The following is a 20,091-nucleotide window of genomic DNA, read 5'->3' as shown; positions in this document are numbered from 1 at the left end:
GATATTAAATTCCAATCTACATATTTCCCTTTCTAATTATATATTTTAAGCTAAGTCCTTCAGTTAGAGAGTAGATAAAATTTTTTTCTCCAAATGTTTAACATTTTGATTTATTTTAATGTATGACCTGAGATGGAATCTAAATTAAATTTTCCCAAGTAGCTAATCTGTTGATTCAGCATCATTCATATTTTTTTTTCTCTTTTCACTGAGATTTGCTGTGAACTTTGACATAAGATTAATTTTTGCATATGCTTTAGGATATTTTATGAAAAACAAAAATTAGGATATAAGAGCTAACAATGAGCCTGACCTGTGGTGGCACAGTGGATAAAGCACCAACCTGGAATGCTGAGGTTGCTGGTTCAAAACTCTGGGCTTGCCTGGTCAAGGCACATATGGGAGTTGATGCTTTCTGTTCTTACCCCCTTCTCTTTTGCTCTCTCTTCTTTAAAACGAATAAACAAATAAATAAAATTAAAAAAAGATCTAACAGTGAAATTTTTTTCTAGTGCATGACTTTATTTATTTATTTATTTTTGCGCAAGAGAGAGAGAGAGAGAAAGAAAGAAAAGAGAGGAAGAGAGAGAGAGATAAGAAGCATCAGCTTATAGTTGCATCACTTTAGTTGTTCACTGATTGCTTCTCATATGTGCCTTGACTGGGTGCCCAGGCCAAGCCAATGACCCCTTACTCAAGCCAATAATGACCTTGGGCCAGCAACGTTGGGCTTCAAGCCAGCAACCCTTTGGGCTCAAGCCAGTGACCATGGAATAAGGTCTATGATCCCACATTCTAGCTGGTGATCCTGCACTCAAGCCGGCGACCTTGGGATCCCACATCAATGCTCTATCCACTGTGCCCCCACCAGTCAGGCTCTTGTGCATAATGTTATAGGAAAAGTCTTAAAAGCTACAGTGTATCTGTAAAGTCATGGTGCACTTTTGACCGGTCACAGGAAAGCAACAAAAGACGGTAGAAATGTGAAATCTGCACCAAATAAAAGGAAAACTCTCCCAGTTTCATACCTATTCAGTGCAGTTCAATGTGGGCTTGTGCACAGATTTTTTTAGGGCTCCTTAGGTAGCTATCCCGTATAGCCTCTACAAACTCATCACTGACTGATGGCCTACCAAAACAGGGTTTCTCCACCAAACTGCCCATTTCTTTCAACTGCTTATCCCACCGAGTAATGTTATTCCTATGTGGTGGCACTTCATTATAAACACGCTGATATTCACGTTGCACTTTGGTCACGGATTCAAATTTAGCAAGCTACAGAACACTCTGAACTTTCCTCTGTACCGTCCACATCTCGACTGGCATGGCCGTGGGCTGCTCCGCTGTATACACGGTGTTACGTCATCATCTGCACATGCGCACATGCTGCCACATCATCCTACAGAAACTGGGAGGGTTTTCCTTTTATTTGGTGCAGATTTCACATTTCTATTGTCTTTTGTTGCTTTCCTGTGACCGGTCAAAAGTGCACCATGACTTTACGGACACACTGTATCTAAATTAAATCACTTCTAGTCAGGTAGTTAATGGCTTACCTATTCTGAAAACTAGTAACATAAATGTTTTAAAAGTGAATGTAAGTATATATCCAGTAAATACAATATTTGGATTGTCATCTTTATCATTCATCTGATAGTTGAAATTGATGAGACCTTGTTTACACTCATATATATTTGAATAAAACAGTTTAATTAATGGTTTATTTTTCTTGGCTTTTTATCAAGCATGTTTGGCAAAACTCTGAGCCAGTCATTGGGATAACAGTTGTGAATGTCTCTTGATTCTACATAGTTTATCAATAAAATGACTTCTTAATTGTAACAATCTAAGATAATCGTTTAACATACTTTTTTTTTTTTTTCAAGCAGTAAACTTTAATTCAGTCAGCAAGTAGATTTACATTAGTATGTGGTTAAAGGGGACAGGTTTTATAAACAAGATCATTGGATGACAAAAGAAAAATTTCAGAAAAAGAATAACATTTTCGAAAAGGTTTCAAGTCTTTTTTTCCAGATAATGAAATTCCAGGTTGACTTTCAACTGATACTTGACAGAAGTGATCAAAATTCACTTTCTAACAATTTGAATGACTAGCTTTAGATAGTTAACATATAACCCCATGTCTCTTTCTGTCTCAGATTCAATTCACAGTCACTACCAATATTATACATTTTTCTTCTTACTTTTTAGGGCTATAATTAAAATTTTTCTTGGTCTGACTTAAGTGCCAGTATTTCAATGTTAATCTATTATGCCCTGATCCCTCTGTTTTGAAAACAGTGGTATAGAAAATAGTGCCAACATTAAGTAAAAACTAGAACCAAAATTCCTAGTTAGGAGATTAAAAATATCCTTAAAGATAATAGAGGTATTTTGAAATAAAAAGAGGTTTTTAGTGATGAAAATATTATTAGAATATAATATTTATTAATAGAATATAAAATATATTTTAAACTATAAAAATTACAATGTGCATTGTAGAAAATTGAGAAAATATAGAAATACTAAAGAAGAACGTGAAAGGTTTATTTGCAATTCAATCATTACTAGGTAACTACTATACTATTAAATTATTTTCTTGTGTGTGTGTATATATTTATAATAAATTATTTTATATTTCATATTGTATACTAACCATTTTATCATCATAGAAATTGATTAATTATCCAAAACATGATTTTTAATGATTACATACTATTCCATCATATGAATATAGCACAATTTAATTATTCCCATAAAATTATATGTTCAGATTTTGAAATTATTGGTCTTATGAGTAATGCTGGAGAAGAAACCTTTTAACAAATTCTTTACAAGAATGTAATTAATTGCATTTGAGTCAATCTAAAAAGTAGACTTCTTGGATCAAGTGGTGTAAATATTTTTATGGTACTTGATGGATTTGTCTAAATTCCTCTCCATTTAGTCCCACTAACAGTTATGAGAGGGCCTGTTTCATTGCATCTGTGTCAGTCGCAAGTAGTATATGTAATAAATATGTATACAAACAGTGACCTCCTCCGAAGTCCAATTTGATGTATTTTTTATTTGCATTTCCATTAGTGAAATTGAACAACTTTTCATGTGTTTATTGGTATTTGTACTTCTTTTGGGAAAAGCCTGTGAAATCTTGTCTTCACATATGACATCTGTACTGCATTTTGATAAAATTAACAAAATGATCTCAGTGTCTCTATGTGTACTGTTCAAATTTGGAAATACTGTCAAATATTTTGACAATAATAGTCACATTAACCTAAAAGCTTCGGCAGTTCCTTTCTAGTCTCCTTTGTAGGGTCTTTGCCTTCGGCTCATCTTTAAATATCAGGGCTCTTTAGATTTCAACCCAGGATTCTCTTCTCATTCTGTGTGGTTGTGATCTCAACTAGCCCTGTGGATTCTGTGTTCACTGCATTCTGATGCCTCCCAAATCTAATGCCTTCCAAATCTGATGCCTTCCTAATCTTCTAAAACCAGCTTGGTGGGTTCTGTTTCTACTGTGTTCTGATGCCTCCTAGACATTAGCTGGAGCTCCCGACCACACATCCAACTGCCTTCCAGACATCACCACTTGGATATCCCAAAGGAATCTCAAAGTCAGCATATCCTAAACTAAGATAATCTTAACTCACCTTCTCCAAACCTGCTCCTCTACCAGTGTCCCTTCTTCTGAGTACGTAACCACCTGGGTGTCTAAGCTAGAGACAGCCATCAGTCATCTGTGCTTCTTTCTATCACATTCAATAAAAATAAAAAATAGGGCTTCTTATCAAGAAGAGCAGAGGAAAGGAGCTTTTGTTCTTTCTCTTTGTGAACCTGTTCTGTGTTTTTGTGTTTTTATCATCTTCTATTGGTCTCATTGCATCTTGTGGTTACTGCATCTGCCAAGGAACACCGCAAATGATCAAGATACACTGGGGTCCCTGGCCAGCTGGCTCAGTGGTAGAGTATTGGCCTGGTATGTGGAAGTCCCAGATTCGATTCCCAGCCAGGGCACACAGGAGAAGCGCCTATCTGCTTTTCCATCCTTCCCTCTCTCCTTTCTCTCTATCTCTTCCTCTCCCACAGCCAAGGCTTCATTGGAGCAAAAAAGTTGGCCCAAGTGCTGAGGATGGCTCCATGGCCTTTGCCTCAAGTGTTAGAATGGCTCTGGTTGCAACAGAGCAATACCCCAAATGGGCAGAGCATCACACCCTAGGCGGCATGCCGAGTGGATCCTGGTCGGGCGCATGTGGGAGTCTGTCTCTCTGCCTTTGTGCTTCTCACTTCAGAAAAATACAAAAGTACAAAAAAAAAAAAAAAAAAAGATACATTGGGTGCTGCCAACATTTTAGGTCCAAGCCTACTTCTTAAATCCAAGGGTGTCTGCCCTAACACTAGCATTCACACACTGAAACAAGACAGCTATATGGCCAACAGAAGAAAAGGTAAACATTGCATCTCTAACTATCTGAGTCCCAATAATAGGCTGGTTTGTTTTTTTTTAAAGTATCTAGTTGTCTCAATCTTTAGATAAGGAAATGGGGACTATTAAGGTAGCAGCTCTTTATCCTACAAAGCTCTTATCGTGAAAAGAAAAGAGTGGAGGAAATCAGGCCAGGGCATGTTTAAAATCATCTTTTTAAAGCTAATGAATAATACTTCCTGTTGTAAATCTTTAAAGTTGAGCATTTTAATAAGGTGAAAATTTGAAACTCCAGGGTAGTACGGTATTCATTGCCATGATCCTATCCCAGCCTGTCAGCGTTGGGCTCAAACACATCTGGGAAGTCTATGCTCAAAGGCTTTACATCTGGGCAGGTAGGGATTGACTTTCACAGATAATTGTGATTCTTCATCTTTTGAATTTTTTTTGTATTACAAAAATGAAAATGTCTAATTTTTTGAGTTATAAAATTAAAAGATGCTAACTACAAAAACCATTCAGTGAATACAAAAAGTATACAGTAGAAAATAAAAATTACTTGTAATTTTATTAGCCAGAAACAAATACTATTAACTGTTAGAGTTGTAGCTCCTTCAATAATCTTTCCTGTTCACAGACATACCTTTAAAAATTGAGTTGAATTGTACCCACTGTTTTCTTCTAACCTGCTTTTTCACTGAACTTAACACTGTCAGCATCTTTCTCTTTTGCACATTACCTTTTGCCAATAGCAAATGTATAAATGTATATTTAATGTCTTCTGACTTGATTCATTCGTTAATAATTCACCAAAAACTGCACATGCAGGGATATTTTATTATATGGACAGTACAACAGAATATTTGGAAGTGAGACTCTTCTGGAGAGTCAGGGACATGTGATCCTGCGTCCTATGGATTCTTGCTCTTATTGACTGATGGCTGCTGTTTCTTCTGTGTGTGTGTGTAAGACCATTGCAAGCCCCTTGGTACTCCTGGAACACCCAGAACCCTTCCTCTGGTACCTTCTTCTGTCCCTTAGTGTCAGTGACTGACCCTCTGCTGTTCCATCCTGAGTGTGCTCCTCAGCAATTCTAAGGCCCCAGAGTTACTGAGTGCCCCTGTTGATCCCTTAGAAAGTTTTGGAACCCTTTATCTCCATCTACGACTGGGTCCTTGCATGGTTACTAGAGACCCTTTACTGTTTGCAGAATACTTATGATTATCTTCTTACACACACATACCAAGTCATGCTTCCAAAATAATTATAAAACTGTCTCCACCACATCTTCCATTTTCAGGGTATCCACAACACAGCTCCTACCAGAGTTTTGGTTTTAGAGTGTTTTGTGTACAACACTCAAGAAAACTTTTATTCCAACTTTGGCTTCTTTATCAATTTTTTTTTCCTACTTGAAAATATGGACAGACAGTTAGCTAATTTCCTGCCAGGACCTGTGCCAAAACCCTGGTTTTCTCCCTCCTGAAACATCTGCAAGGAAATGGAAGCTATTTTATTGTGTCCCCCAACCCCATCTCTTCCAACAATTCAAGCACATGGCCCCTTGAGATTTCATGAAGAGCTGTAACCAAGATGTACTGACTGCCCCCCTGGACCAAGTTCTATCTTGGGCTCTTTATTTATCTCATTTAAGCCACAGTAGTGCTCTGAGGAACCTGGTATTTAGGAAGGTTAGTTTTCCCAAGATCATACTACTAAGTATTCAGGGTTCAAACCCAAGGCTAAAAAACAAAACAAAACAATCCCCCTCCCCAGGTTTCAATACACTTGGATTATTATCACCATCTCAAGTTAATAGTGTAATCTCCCTTCCTTACCCCCTCAGGAGGCTTCTGAACCTTCACTCATGCCCTCTGAGGGCTCCTGGCTCTGTTTTGCTCTGCATAGCAAGTTTTAAAAATACTAGTCATCTTTTCAGTGCCTGAGACAAGCATTTGCTTGATTATCTGTGACTCCAGCATGACTGTTTTCCCTTATAGTGGCCCTGCTCTCTACAGCTTCCCTCCGTGGCTGTGAGCCCCATGGCTCTTGCTGGGGTTTCTGTGCACCAGCTTCTGGCACAGCAGCCTCTCTGACTTCTCCGTCTTCTCTGACTTGATCTTCTGAGTTGTCTTCATAGCTTTTCCTCTTAAATGGTGTTGTCTTAGGGCTCTCTTCTCGCTTTCCCTTTCTCCCTGTCTCTTATGTTTATTTTGTGACTTAAGCATGATTCCCAAGTTGCCTGACTTGGCCCTGCAGCTGAACCCCTTCTGTTTGATTGCCTTCCAGTGTCTCTGACCAGATGTCCTGAAGGTATTTCAACCTCAGCATGTCCAACAACTAAGCTCACTTCTTCTCCAGCCACCTCCTTTACCAGACTTCTCTTGTCATGTCCTGGCTTGGTTCACAATATCACCGTCTACTATCATCCATCTTCTAAGCTGGAAACCTTAGAGATATATTTTATTCCATTCTTTCACATCTCATACTCAACTGATTTTCAAATCTTGTTAATGACTACCTCAGAAGTATCTCCCAAGTCCAGTCCCTTTGTTCCCTCCTGTCTTTGTTCAGCCCGCCACTCTTACAGGCACTGCTACTCTCACCTGCACTGTGTGAATGGCCTCTTAACTACTGTTATCTTCTTCAAAACCAAAATTTGTTACCTTGTCTTCAAGAAAATCTCTGCAGTTTTGCTCTTACCTGTAGGCTAAAGTCCATGTTCCTGGTCCTGGCAGAGCAGACTCACACAGTTGTGTGCCCCTCTCTGCACCTCCACCTGCATCTCTGCCAGGCAGCCGCTCTATCCCACTGGCGCTTCAGCCATGGGGAGTGCCCCACATCCCTCACATGGCTCCCCTCTTCCCACTTCTTCATAGTCCTCTCAGGTTCTACCTGGCAAATGCTCATTCTTCAGACCGGCTCAGGTGCCACCTCTGAGATGCTGCTCCCCCACTCAGATGTGGTTGGATTGTCCTCTCTGCTCCTGCACACATCTGTATCCACACCTCCTGGTATCTGATTCAACATTTGTCTTCCAGAGTCAGGTGAGGGTTCTTGAGGGCAGTGATGTGCTCAATAGCTGGCACAATGCCTCGTACCTAGTGAGTGATGAAGGAATGCCACTTTGTTCTCTCCAGAACCCCTGTGATACACAAAATTGTGTGTGTGTGGGGGTGACCTTCTACTCCCCCAAATCATTTTCTCCTGCTCATGTCCGAGCTTTGGCAGTAGTACTCAGAGTGGCTACAGTGCTGTAACATTCGCCCACAGAGCTGCACCTGCCCTTCTCTCCCAGGAATCTGCACTTTGATCAATTCCCCAAGTGATGCGAGTATACCCTAAAGTTGTGACTTGTTCCAGAGCAGTGTGCACCCACTCATGTTCAGGAAGAACGCTAGTTCCTTCAGGCATTTACCATAGTAGGGGAAGTTAAGTAAGATTGGGACATGCTGCAAAGCAGATAGATCCCTTCCTGGAGAGTCATAGTATAATTAGCATATCACAGGGCAGAGAAAGCCCTAAAACGGGTCCCCAAACTACAGCCAGGCCGCATGCGGCCCCCTGAGGCCATTTATCCGCCCCGCCGCACATCCGGAAGGGGCACCTCTTTCATTGGTGGTCAGTGAGAGGAGCATAGTTCCCATTGAAATACTGGTCAGTTTGTTGATTTAAATTTACTTGTTCTTTATTTTAAATATTGTATTTGTTCCCGTTTTGTTATTTTACTTTAAAATAAGATATGTGCAGTGTGCATAAGGATCTGTTCATAGTTTTTTTTATAGTCCGGCCCTCCAACGGTCTGAGGGACAGTGAACTGGCCCCCTGTGTAAAAAGTTTGGGGACTCCTGCCCTAAAACAACAACTACTACAGCAAGCAAACCAACCAAACAGCCTGATTTTCAGGAGGGCAGCTTTAATTTTCCCTTCATACACATTAACGTTCCTGCACTTTTTCATCAGCATTGGTTCCCTTCCCTGCCCGGAAGCACTTTCTGTCTACTGTGATTTTAAGTGAAGGGATGCCTGACAGGTGCTTAGCAGTGCCTGGCACTTCCTGGGTGCTCAGCCCTAGAGTTCCTCCCTGCTCTGTTCCCTGCTTTGCTGTGATCTCTTTGCTTCCCTCAGCGAGTGTCTTATAGCTCATCTCCTCCCTGTCTCCCTGCAGGGGGGGTCCTCTATGCTGCCACTGTGAGAAACTACCTGGGGACAGAGCCGATTATCTCCAGGGTGGTGGGTCGTGCTGAGGACTGGATTCGGACGGAGACCTTGCCATCCTGGCTTAACGGTGGGGAGAGGGAGAGGGCTGCTTGGGGACAGAGAGGGCTGGTGGGGGCCGGGCAGACCCAGGCTGTGTCTGTGGGATCTGAGGCCTCAGGTCTCCCCAGCTCCAGCCTTTGTCGCAGCTGTGGCCTTGAGGCCAGCCGAGTGGGGGGATGAAGACGGAGACGATGAAATCTACTTCTTCTTTACGGAGACTTCCCGAGCATTTGACTCATACGAGCGCATTAAGATTCCTCGGGTGGCCCGTGTGTGCGCGGTAAGACCCCAATCCCAGCTGTCTGTCTGTCTGTCTGTCGTCTTCTGCTCTGCCTGGCCTTTCACGTTTCTTCTCTAGGTCTCTGTCTTTGCATCTCTCCTTTGTCTCCTTTTTTTCCCTATGTCTTGACTTGTTTTCTGGGAGTTGAGGAGTATGGGGAAAGCGCTTTAGCCCCTTTGACCCCACAATTACCCTTGTGACACACTGTCCCTAGGAGGTGGAATCGTATAGATGTTAAAGGCAGGAACTGTGGACAGACAGACCTGGGCTCCAGGCTGCAGTCCACTACTTACTGCCTCTGTGACTCGGGCAGGTTCGTTAGCATCCTTAGAGATGAGAATATTGATGATGGCTAGCTATAAGAGTTGTTTTGAATTCTAAATGAAGTAAGTTCTATAAAGCACATAGTACAGTACTTCATAAGTACACAGTGAACTTAGTCACCATCGTTGTGACCCAGTCCACCCATGTATCATTATCCCCCACTGTTACTCTGTCTGTATCTCTGTCAGTGCATTTCTATGCATGTCTCCCCGTCTGTCCTTGTCTGGGGGAAACTTGTATGGTCTTCACATTCTTTCTACAATATTGGTCTTCTAAAGAGAAATTCCTATACTCTTGTCACCCCAGGGGGACCTTGGGGGCAGGAAGACCCTCCAGCAGAGATGGACGACGTTTCTGAAGGCTGACCTGCTGTGTCCAGGGCCTGAGCATGGCCGGGCCTCCAGTGTCCTACAGGACATAGCCATTCTTCGACCTGAGACTGGAGTGGGGATCCCCACCTTTTATGGCATCTTTTCCTCCCAGTGGTGAGGGGTCCTAGTGTGGAGGAGAGTTATGGGGTGGGTGAGGTGTGGGCTGGCACAGTGTCAGTGCCGTCTCCTCCAGAGCGGGTGGGTGGCCTCTCCCTGGAGCAGGCTGCATGGCTCCCATGCATTTCTCATAGGTCTCATTTGGCAGGGAGTGGGATGTTGTGCCCTAGTCCCTTCAAATATCTGGCTCAAATTTGTGACTCTTCCAGGGAGGGGGCTGCCATCTCTGCTGTCTGTGCCTTCCGACCACAAGACATTCGGACAGTGCTGAATGGTCCCTTCAGAGAGTTGAAACATGACTGCAACAGGGGACTGCCCGTCATGGACAATGATGTACCACAGCCCCGACCTGGAGAGGTAAGGGGTCTGGGGCAGCTCTTCACCCCATGCCAGAATTGCCTCATTAGAGTAAGAGCTCAACTAAGCGTCATGGACCCTTCCTGACACCTTGGGAAGCTTTGTCACCCATGCTGTTTCCTCTAGTGCATCACCAATAACATGAAACTCCCGCAGTTTGGCTCATCACTCTCCCTGCCTGACCGGGTGCTCACCTTCATCCGGGACCATCCCCTCATGGATAAGCCAGCGTTTCCAGCCGATGGTCACCCCTTGCTGGTCACTACGGATACAGTCTATCTCAGGGTTGTAGCCCACAGGGTGGCCAGTCTTTCAGGGAAAGAATATGATGTGCTCTACCTGGGGACAGGTATGTTTAAAGCCAAGTACATTGCCCATCCAGTGCACACATGCTCTCGTCAAAGAGAGGGTCCCGTTCTTACAGGTGTCAGAGTCACAGGCTCAGGTACAGTTATGTCATTGTGTCTTGCCCCTTGCCTGCTTCCTAGAGGATGGACACCTCCACCGAGCTGTGCGGATTGGAGCCAAGCTCAGTGTCCTTGAAGATCTGGCCTTATTTCCGGAGCCACAGCCAGTTGAGAATATGAAATTGTATCAAGTGAGTGTTAGATTTTGGGGAGTCTGGTGGGGAGACATCTGAGTCAGTTTGTGACCCTGAAGTCTGGGAGATGCAGCGTATTCTTCTTTCTCACTCTTACTTTCTGTAGAGCTGGCTCCTGGTTGGCTCTCATACTGAAGTGACACAAGTGAACACAACCAGCTGTGGCCGTCTCCAGAGCTGCTCAGAGTGCATCCTGGCCCAGGACCCTGTCTGTGCCTGGAGTTTCCGGTTAGATGCATGTGTGGCCCATGCTGCAGAGCGTGGAGGGTGAGTGTGGCTGCCCTGGCTGCGTGCCTGCTGTCACAGAGCTCTGACACATCCATGTATCTGTCATTCATCTGTTAAAGCTGCCCTCTGTGTATGTGTGTTTCTTCTTTTAGTGTCACTTGTGTGTTTGTCAGTCCCTACTAACTCATCTATCTGTCCATCATGCTGCCTCATCAATGTCCTTGCCCTCTGCTGGATCTGCCCAGATCATGTGACTGATATCCATGTCACCATACACTTCTCAGTTTTTAGTTTACAAGAGCTCTCAGAAGTGTTTCCAAAGTTGACCATTTCCTCCTTCCTTCCCTGAAATTCTCTTTCCTCCTGCCTTCTGTGACTGCATCCTCCTGGTGTTCCTCCCTGTCTCACCAGTCTGTCTCCCTTACTTACTCCTTTTCTAGCCAGCTTCTGAATATTGATACTTCTTTTTTTTTTTTTTTGTATCTTTCTGAAGCTGGAAACGGGGAGAGACAGTCAGACAGACTCCCGCATGCGCCTGACCAGGATCCACCCAGCACGCCCACCAGGGGCGACGCTCTGCCCACCATGGGGCGATGCTCTGCCCCTCCGGGGCGTCGCTCTGCCATGACCAGAGCCAGTCTAGGGCCTGGGGCAGAGGCCAAGGAGTCATCCCCAGCACCGGGCCATCTTTGCTCCAATGGAGCCTTGGCTGTGGGAGGGGAAGAGAGAGACAGAGAGGAAGGGGGGGGGGGTGGAGAAGCAAATGGGCGCTTCTCCTATGTGCCCTGGCCGGGAATCGAACCCTGATCCCCCGCACGCCAGGCCGACGCTCTACCGCTGAGCCAACTGGCCAGGGCCTGAATATTGATACTTCTTAGGATTTGGTCTTTCTCTTTACACTTTTACACATTTCTTAGGTGATTTTATTTCCATTATTTTATTTTAAACTCTTTTAAAATTAATTTTTAGAGAGAAAGAAACATTGATTTATTGTTACACTTATTTATGCATTCATTGGTTGATTCTTGTATGTGCCCTGATCAGGGATTGAACCCGCAGCCTTGGCATGTTGGGACAATGCTCTAACTAACTGAGCTACTGAGTCAGGGCTTATTCTCATTATTTTCAACATCAACTGAGTGCTGTTGACAACTACAGATGTCCCTATCCTTCTGTAGGTCACGGAATTCCCTATTGGGTGCTTCACAAGCCACTCAAATTAAGCAAGTCTTAGGGTACACTGTTGTTTCCTCTTTCACATGGTCCTCTGATTTTCCTGATCTCAGAGAAAGGAACCTCCGTGCATCTGGTTGCTCAAGCCAGAAATAGCCCACACTGTACTGCAAGTGCACTAGCTTCATTTATCATATCCTCAGTCCACAGCCACTTCTTTCCTTCTCTGCTGCTATCACCCTAGTCCAAGCCATCATCATTTCTTAACTGGATTATTCTAATAAACTCCAATTTGGTCTCCTTTTGTCCATTTGGGGATCCCACCATCTATTTTCCATTCAGCATTCTAGCTTAAAATCACATGCCACACTGAAGCATATCTCTGACATTGTATTCATCTAAAATATTTCAGTGTATATCTCTAGCAGATAAGGACTCTCATAAAAACTTTTATTATAGGAAATTTCAAACATTGAAAAATAGAATAGTATAGCAAATTTTCAATTATTTATCATTTAGCTTTAACAACCATCAGCTTCTGGCCAATCTTGGTCATCTTTATCTTCACTCACTCCCAATGATTTGAAAGCAAATCTCAGACATCATATCACTTTATCCATAAATTTTTCTGTGTGTATCTCTAACAAAGCAGGGCTTAAAAATGTAACCATATTATTATCATACCAAAAACTCAATTTCTTTCTTTCTTTATTTTTTATTCAGTAAGAGGAGGGGAGGCATAGACAGACTCCCACATGCACCCCAACTGGGATCCATCCAGCAGGCCTACTAGGGGGTGATGCTCTGCCCATCTGGGGCATTGCTCTGTTGCTCAGCAACCAAGCTCTTCTTAGCACCTGAGGTGGAGGCCATGGAGACATCCTCAGTGCCCAGGACCAACTCATTCCAATTGAGTGATGGCTGCAGGAGGGGGAAAGAGGGAGAGAGAGAGAGAGAGAGAAGTGAGAGGGGGAGGGGTGGAGAAGCAGATGGGTTTTTCTCCTGTGTGCCCTGACCGGGAATTAAACCTGGGACATCCACATGCTGGGCTGATGCTCTACCACTGAGTCAACTGGCCAGGGCCCTCAGTTTCAGTTTCTTACTATCATCAAATATCCAACCAGTGTCCTGATTTTCCCAATTGCATATACTTGAAAATAGTTGGCTTAAGTCAGGATTCAAATAATGTCCATCAGTTATAATTAGTTGATATGTTGTTTTTAAGTCTTTTAATCCTTAATTGAGATTCCCTTTAAATGAGTAATTTTTAGTTGATTGCTTGGGAAGTATTTTTTCAGACTTACTTTGTGATTTTCTATTTTGAAGCCCAGTTAATTTACTGTATATTTTACGTTACTGACCCCTAAACTTATAAATATTTTAGAAGTAAAAGTAGTAGTCTTTAGGGATCAATATTTGATTAAGAACTTTGACCTGGTATTTTAGTTTCTCTGGGGAGAACTCTGAAACAACTCAGGCAAAAGCAAGTGCTTTATTCTTTCCTTTATTGTTTTACTATTTATTAGAATAAGAATTTCACTGGTTTTGGGTATTCTGTGTAATTGAGCCTTAGAGTCTCCTCAATATATATGTGTGTGTGTATGTGGGGAAGTTTGTGGGGTGTGTGTGTACGCCAGTGTACTTCTTGGTAAGACAAGAAATTACCAACCTGGTACTTCTGTGCACTCTACCCTCCATACTTCAATTCATACAAGGGCAAAAACTTAGACTGTGAAATTCCTGTGGCTATAGCTACACGGAGGACCTTCCCATGTTCCCTACTTCCAGCTAGACTAAGCAAACGTGGTTTTACCCAGGAGACTTTAATGTATTCGTATCAGCCTCAGAGCTCATTTCAGGAGCCTCAGTTCATATTTTATTTATTTAATTAATTTATTTTTTGTATTTTTCCAAAGTTAGAAGCGGGGGAGGCAGTCCAACAGACTCCTCCATGCACCCAACTGGCATCCAGCCAGCATGCTCACCAGGGGGTGATGCTCTGCCCATCTTGGGTGTTGCTCCACTGTAACTGGAGCCATTCTAGCACCTGAAGCAGAGACCATGGAGCTGTCCTCAGCACCCAGGCCAATTTTGCTCCAATGGAGCCTTGGCTGTGGGAGGGGATGAGAGAGACAGAGAGGAAGGAGAGGGGGAGGGGTGGAGAAGCAGATGGGCGCTTCTCTTGTGTGCTCTGGCCGGGAATTGAACCTGGGACTTCCACACACCCGGCCGTTGCTCTACCACTAAGCCAACCGGCCAGGGTCCTCAGTTCATATTGAAGGAGTTCACACACAAGTGGAATCTACCTTTGGTTGCTCTTTTTGTGTATTCAGACTGAACTTCCATCTGGTCTTCACTGACAGCCTACTAAGGGTCTCACTGGCCTACCTCCTTCTGGGAGTGGTGCCCGGAGGTTCAGAGTGAGTGGTCTGTCTCGCTGTCCCTCTGTCAGACACAGTCCACTGAAATCCTAAAAGTACCAGGATTGTATTATTTGAAACAGATCTTTTAGAGGCCAATAGAGCCTAACAGTTGTTCAAGAAAGAGTTACTACACAGAGATGAGCAGCTTTATGAAACAAAGTCATCTCACTGACCCTCAAAGAATTTTGATTAACTTTTATAGAGAAGTCCTTCCTTCCTTCCTTCCTTCCTTCCTTCCTTCCTTCCTTCCTTCCTTCCTTCCTTCCTTCCTTCCTCCCTCCCTCCCTCCCTCCCTCCCTCCCTCCCTCCCTCCCTCCCTTCTTCCCTCCCTCCCTCTCTCCCTCCCTTCCTTTTTTTCTTTCTTGAGGGGAGATAGTGAGATAGATTCTCGCATGTGCCTTGACTGGGATTCACCTGGGACCAATGCTTGACTCAACCAAGCTATTTTTAGCTCTTGAAGCTGATGCTAGGACCAATCAAGCCATTCTCAGTGTCTGGGGTTGATGCTTTAACCAACTAAGCCACTGGCTATGGGAGAGGAAAAGCGAGAGACGGGGGAGCGGAAGGGGAAGAGAAACAGATGGTCACTTCTCCTGTGTGCCCTGACCAGGAATTGAACCTGGGATGTTCATAAGTCGGGCTGCTGCTCTATCCACTGAGCCAGCAGCCAGGGCCTTCCTTTTTTTTTTTTTTTTTAACAGAAAGAAATAAACCAAAACCCCATAGCTTTAGTATATTTTTTCCAGAGTGATCTTGTGATTGTGGACAGCTAGCTACATTTCTTGGAAGGTTCCCATGTTTCTTTTAAGGCACAACACCAAACATCTTTCCAACAGACCTAGTGCAAATTAATTTTCTGTGGCCTGTAGAATATATATCAAATTTGACATGGCAAATGTCATGAGTAGTATATGAGATACTGGGGAAAATTTTAATGATGAACATGTTGACTGATAATTGCAGGAGTGATTTATGAGATGATGAGAGCTATAACAAGTGACTGAATGTTCAGTGTTACTGAGGAAGGTAGAAGGGAGTGTTGACACTGGATTCATCAAATAATCTTTTCTTTGTAGGCTGGTCCAGGACATAGAGTCAGCAGATGTCTCTTCTTTGTGCCCTAAAGAGCCTGGAGGTCCGTCTGGTTTAGGGAAATGTGGGTGGAGTGGGTGGAAAGGGTCTAGAAAATGGTCCATTTTAGATCCACTTTAAAACTTAGACCCTGGAAGATATGGCAGCCAGTGACCCAGGGCCTTATCCTCTTCGGGAATCCCTTTTTACTTTTGCTCCCATGGCCCCTTCTCCTATCTGATCCCCCATGTTTTTCTCTATTACACCCCCAGCCTATAGCCTCACTGCCTCTTGTGCCTTTGCTGTCTCTCTGCAGAACACCCGGTAGTGTTTGAAGTTCCTGTGGCTACAGCTGCGCATGTGGTCTTGCCATGTTCCCCAAGCTCAGCCTGGGCATCCTGTGTGTGGCACCAGCCCAGTGGAGTGACTGCTCTTACTCCTCGGCGGGATGGGCTAGAGGTGGTAGTAACCCCAGGGGCCATGGGTGCTTATGCTTGTGAATGTCAGGAGGGTGGAGCAGCCCGTGTAGTAGCTGCTTACAGCTTGGTATGGGGCAGCCAGCGGAGCGCTCCGAGCCGGGCCCACACAGTGGGGGCTGGACTGGCCGGCTTCTTCCTAGGGGTTCTTGCAGCATCCCTGACTCTCCTCCTAATTGGTCGGCGTCAGCAGCGACGGCGACAGAGGGAACTTCTGGCTAGAGACAAGGTGGGCTTGGACCTGGGGGCACCACCATCTGGGACCACAAGCTACAGCCAGGATCCTCCCTCTCCCTCTCCTGAAGATGAGCGGCTGCCCCTGGCCCTAGGCAAGAGGGGCAGTGGTTTTGGTGGCTTCCCAACACCCTTCTTGCTTGACTCTTACCCGAGCCCAGCCCACATTCGGTTAACTGGGGCTCCTTTGGCTACTTGTGATGAAACATCCATTTAAGGCTGGGCAGTGACCACTAGTACATGAAGACCACTGGAATGGAGTGGCCATTGAGATGCTGGGGTGACTGGGCCTAGAAGCCTGTCATAGCCTCTGAGTTCTCTTCGGCCTCTGAGTGGTCTCTTGACTTCAGCGTCTGCCTTCTCTGGGCCTGGATGGGCTCTGGGCCAGGCCTTTGTCTGAGTCCTGATTCCTGATTTCCATGAGATCAGAACTTCTTTCTGAAGTGAATCAGGACCTTTTCCATCCCTGCTCTCTGAACCCCTGTAACCCCTTCAGCCCTGGCCCATGATTTTGGGCCCATAAGTTTAGGAGGGGCATAGGACATAGCTATGACTGCCTTCTGGTTGGACCCTGGCTAGAAGGAGGAGCTGTGGAAGTGGTTGGGGGCTAATGTGCACTGAGTCGTAGGGTGATTTTGCTCATTTTCCCAGTTAATCTAATTCTCTGTGGGGAGTGCATGATCCCCATGTTACATCATAGAATCTCTGCCCTGAGATCTCCCTCCATCCCAGTTTTCCTTCTTCTGTGAAAGAGCATGTGCATATATGTGTTCATAGGAGACCTGGCCAAATGTGCATGAATGACTAGGCCGACCCTCAGGTGTCTTCATGGGGGTAGGAAGGGGGAAGGTTGGGATGGAGGCATTGCTGGCAGAACTTTGGGCCCTGTAGCCAGTGAAGGAATGGTTTTCCTTTCTAAAGGAAATAAACCGCTTCCCCCCCCCCCCCCCACTTTTCACAGCCCTTCTCTTGGGTTGAGGAACACTCCTAAAGTGACCTGGGTGGGAAGGGCAGTGGTACACATGGCCCCATCTTTCTGTTTGTTTTTGTCTCCTGGCTGCTACCACTGCCATGCACAGCTGCTCTTTCTCTGGCTGGAGTGTAGGCTGGACTGCCTTTCCTTGGCTCCCACTAAAAATAAGTTTCACAACATTCTAAATATTAGGGAACAACAGTAGGAGAACAGTCAGAGGAAATATAAGAAGTATGAAGATAGGTTTCTATCAGTGACTTTACTCAGGTTGACACCCTTGCCCTAAAGCAGTTCTCCAATGCGGGTCCATGGACTCCCTGAAATTGTATGCAAAGTGTTGTCTGTACTTGTGTGTCTGTGTTTTTCTGGGGGAAGGTTTTATGACTTTCACCAGATTCTCAAGGCCTTAACAAAGTTAAAGGACCACTGCCCCAAGGTCACCACACTGTTGGCCAAGCTGAGACAGTGCCCTCAGCAGCAGCTCTTCCTGCCTCGCCCGCCTGCCCTGTGACCAGCCCCTGGACTTGTTGCTGCTAGATGCCCACTCATTTCTCCCGTCACTGGAAGTGGGGCTCTGAGCATATTTGAAGACACTACCAACTCTCACCAAACTTAAAGACTTCTTCCTGCTTCACTTCTCGCAGATGCTATAGACTTTTCCTGCTCAGCTTTGGTCTTGGCCTGTGAATGTGCCTCGTTCAATCCTGGTGAGGGACACCCCTCCCCCAGCTTGAGCTCCAAGGAATGACCCAGCCCTTCTCAGTTGAAGTTTTCAGCTCTAGTTTCCTTGGCAGCAGCCTGTGAACTACCCAAAAGAGTCCCCTTGGGTTTGGAATTATCAGTGGTTGTGCCCTTAAAAGGTATTGTCTTCCGCAAGTAATCTAACCTAGGAACACTGGTTTACTCCTCTGTAAAGGGGAGATAATAATACCTACCTCAAGGTTGCTACAAGGATTAAATGAGAACATGTAAACAATAAAGCACTATCTATACCAGTAGAAGTGGTTGTTGTATAAAAACTGGAATATTATGCTGTAATCATATGGCCTAACTAAACAATAATCATGACACATGCAGTCACTTTAAGCCCGATTTGGTAGACGGAGGGTCCATGCCTCACACAGATGTCCTGACTTGGGTCATCTCTGGCCACATCTTCGCTGCCAATATCCAAGGCCTGTGGAAGGCAGGGCTTGTGGGTTTCTGTAATCCTCTGGTATGTCTGACCTTAGAGACCTTATTAGCCCTTCTGTATAGAAGTGGAGGAAGGCTTGTGTTCTTGAGTCTACCCTCACGTCACTCTCTCAGGGTTATGGGCTAGTTCCATTTGTGAGGAGAAAAGGAGATGAGGAGATGTCAGAGGGGCCTAGGGTCTCTGTGAAGGGTGGGGAGAAGAGTTTCTCAAGGAGAGGAGAGGTCAGGTCATGGTAGATTTGGGCATTCGGTTCTTGAACAGTGGCTCTGGTTGGAGGAAATGGGACGAGGAATAGGAAAAATGAGGAAGGATGGGAATAGGCATGAAGGAAGAAGACCCACCTCTAGTTGGAAGGTTCAAGTCCCAAAAGTAAGTGAGAGCTCAGGAATGTGAAGCCCACCCTAGAGAAACAGTGTAACTGATTGCATTGGCTTTGGACTGGGGGATGGGGTGTCAGAAGGGAGAAGATCTGTAGGCGAGGGAGCTGAAGGAGGGTGCGGGGTTCCTGCAGGGACAGTTGTGAGGATCCTGGCAGCCAGAGACCTGCCTGGCTTCCTGCATCAAAGCAGCCAGGGAGAGGGGTGGAGATGGGGCTTGTACCTCACTTTCTGGCTCGCAGTCTTAAATTCCTTTCTGTTTTTGGCTCTGGTTCCTGGTCCCTAAATGGTCACTCTCAGCTCTTTATTCCTAATCAGTGGTCTGCTGCCACCCACATGACCTAACTGAACATAGAGCCAGAAAGATGCTCACCGTAGGCTCTTATGAGCCAAGCAGCTCTAGCACAGCACTGACTCTAACTCAGCAGGAGGCCGACTCACATCCTTTCCCAGCTCTTTCCCTCTCCCCAGCAGCCTACAGTTCACTGGTGGCCTCCATGATGGCAGGAAAGTATCCTTTTGATATCTTCTGGGCCCTGACTGGCCTGGCTATTCTCCTATTAGAGGGGGGCAGTCATGGCTGCAGCAGACTGTACACAGGTCCTGCCTGTCTCAAGAGTTTGGGGCTAGGATTTGCCTTTTTTGGTTGTAGCAGAGGTAGAGTAGGGATTTTTAAAGATTGTTTTCACCAGCTAGAGGAAAAGCTAACAATAAAAGCACAGGAAATATTTTTGCAGTTTTTAAGTTCTCCCTGGTGGGCCCCAGGACAGGCCTCTCTGTGACATGGCAATTCGTGTGGCCAGTAGATAGCAGGTGTGGTTCTACCTGGACTGACGTGAAACACCAGGTCCTGGTTGAGGTGGGAAAGGGCAAGCAACAGAGAAGGATCTAGTTTCCTGGGGATGTTAGATGGGCCAGGGGTGATTGGAAGGGCCAGATAAGGGGTCAGATTCAGAGGGCTTCCCCAGACTCTGTGGAGAAGTAAGTACAAGCCAAGAACTCTCTTCTCTTTTTCCCTTGGTTTCCAAAGCCCATGGGCCTGGGGTTTAGGGGTAAAGATGCAACTTGACCCTGCCCACTGGTAGGGGTGGCACTCATTTTTAAAATTTTATTTTTTTCTTCTTTTCCAAGTGAGAGAAGGGGAGATAGAGATGCAGACTCCTGCATGCGTCCCAACTGGGATCTACCTGGCAACCCCTGCCTGG

The 20,091-nt window shown here is 45.1% G+C and overlaps 1 protein-coding gene across 2 annotated transcripts in view; it reads left to right on the top strand.

The window, feature by feature from the left end:
• SEMA4F (ssemaphorin 4F) overlaps positions 1-18,309 on the top strand; it is a 29,479-nt gene extending 11,170 nt beyond the window's left edge. For both annotated transcript variants that reach the window (XM_066377896.1, XM_066377895.1), the window contains 9 exons: positions 8,595-8,714; positions 8,815-8,966; positions 9,597-9,775; positions 9,988-10,135; positions 10,262-10,484; positions 10,624-10,733; positions 10,843-11,003; positions 15,637-15,695; positions 15,948-18,309. In XM_066377896.1, coding sequence (XP_066233993.1) covers positions 8,595-8,714; positions 8,815-8,966; positions 9,597-9,775; positions 9,988-10,135; positions 10,262-10,484; positions 10,624-10,733; positions 10,843-11,003; positions 15,637-15,695; positions 15,948-16,558 — 1,763 coding nt within the window. In that variant the 3' untranslated portion in view covers positions 16,559-18,309. The remainder of the gene's footprint in view (positions 1-8,594; positions 8,715-8,814; positions 8,967-9,596; positions 9,776-9,987; positions 10,136-10,261; positions 10,485-10,623; positions 10,734-10,842; positions 11,004-15,636; positions 15,696-15,947) is intronic.
• Positions 18,310-20,091: the final 1,782 nt, after the last annotated feature.

The sequence above is a fragment of the Saccopteryx leptura genome, chromosome 3 (genome assembly GCF_036850995.1).
Source record: "Saccopteryx leptura isolate mSacLep1 chromosome 3, mSacLep1_pri_phased_curated, whole genome shotgun sequence".
Lineage (NCBI taxonomy): Eukaryota > Metazoa > Chordata > Mammalia > Chiroptera > Emballonuridae > Saccopteryx > Saccopteryx leptura.
Note: the sequence above shows the minus strand (reverse complement) of the source record. Positions and strands in the feature narration are given on the sequence as shown.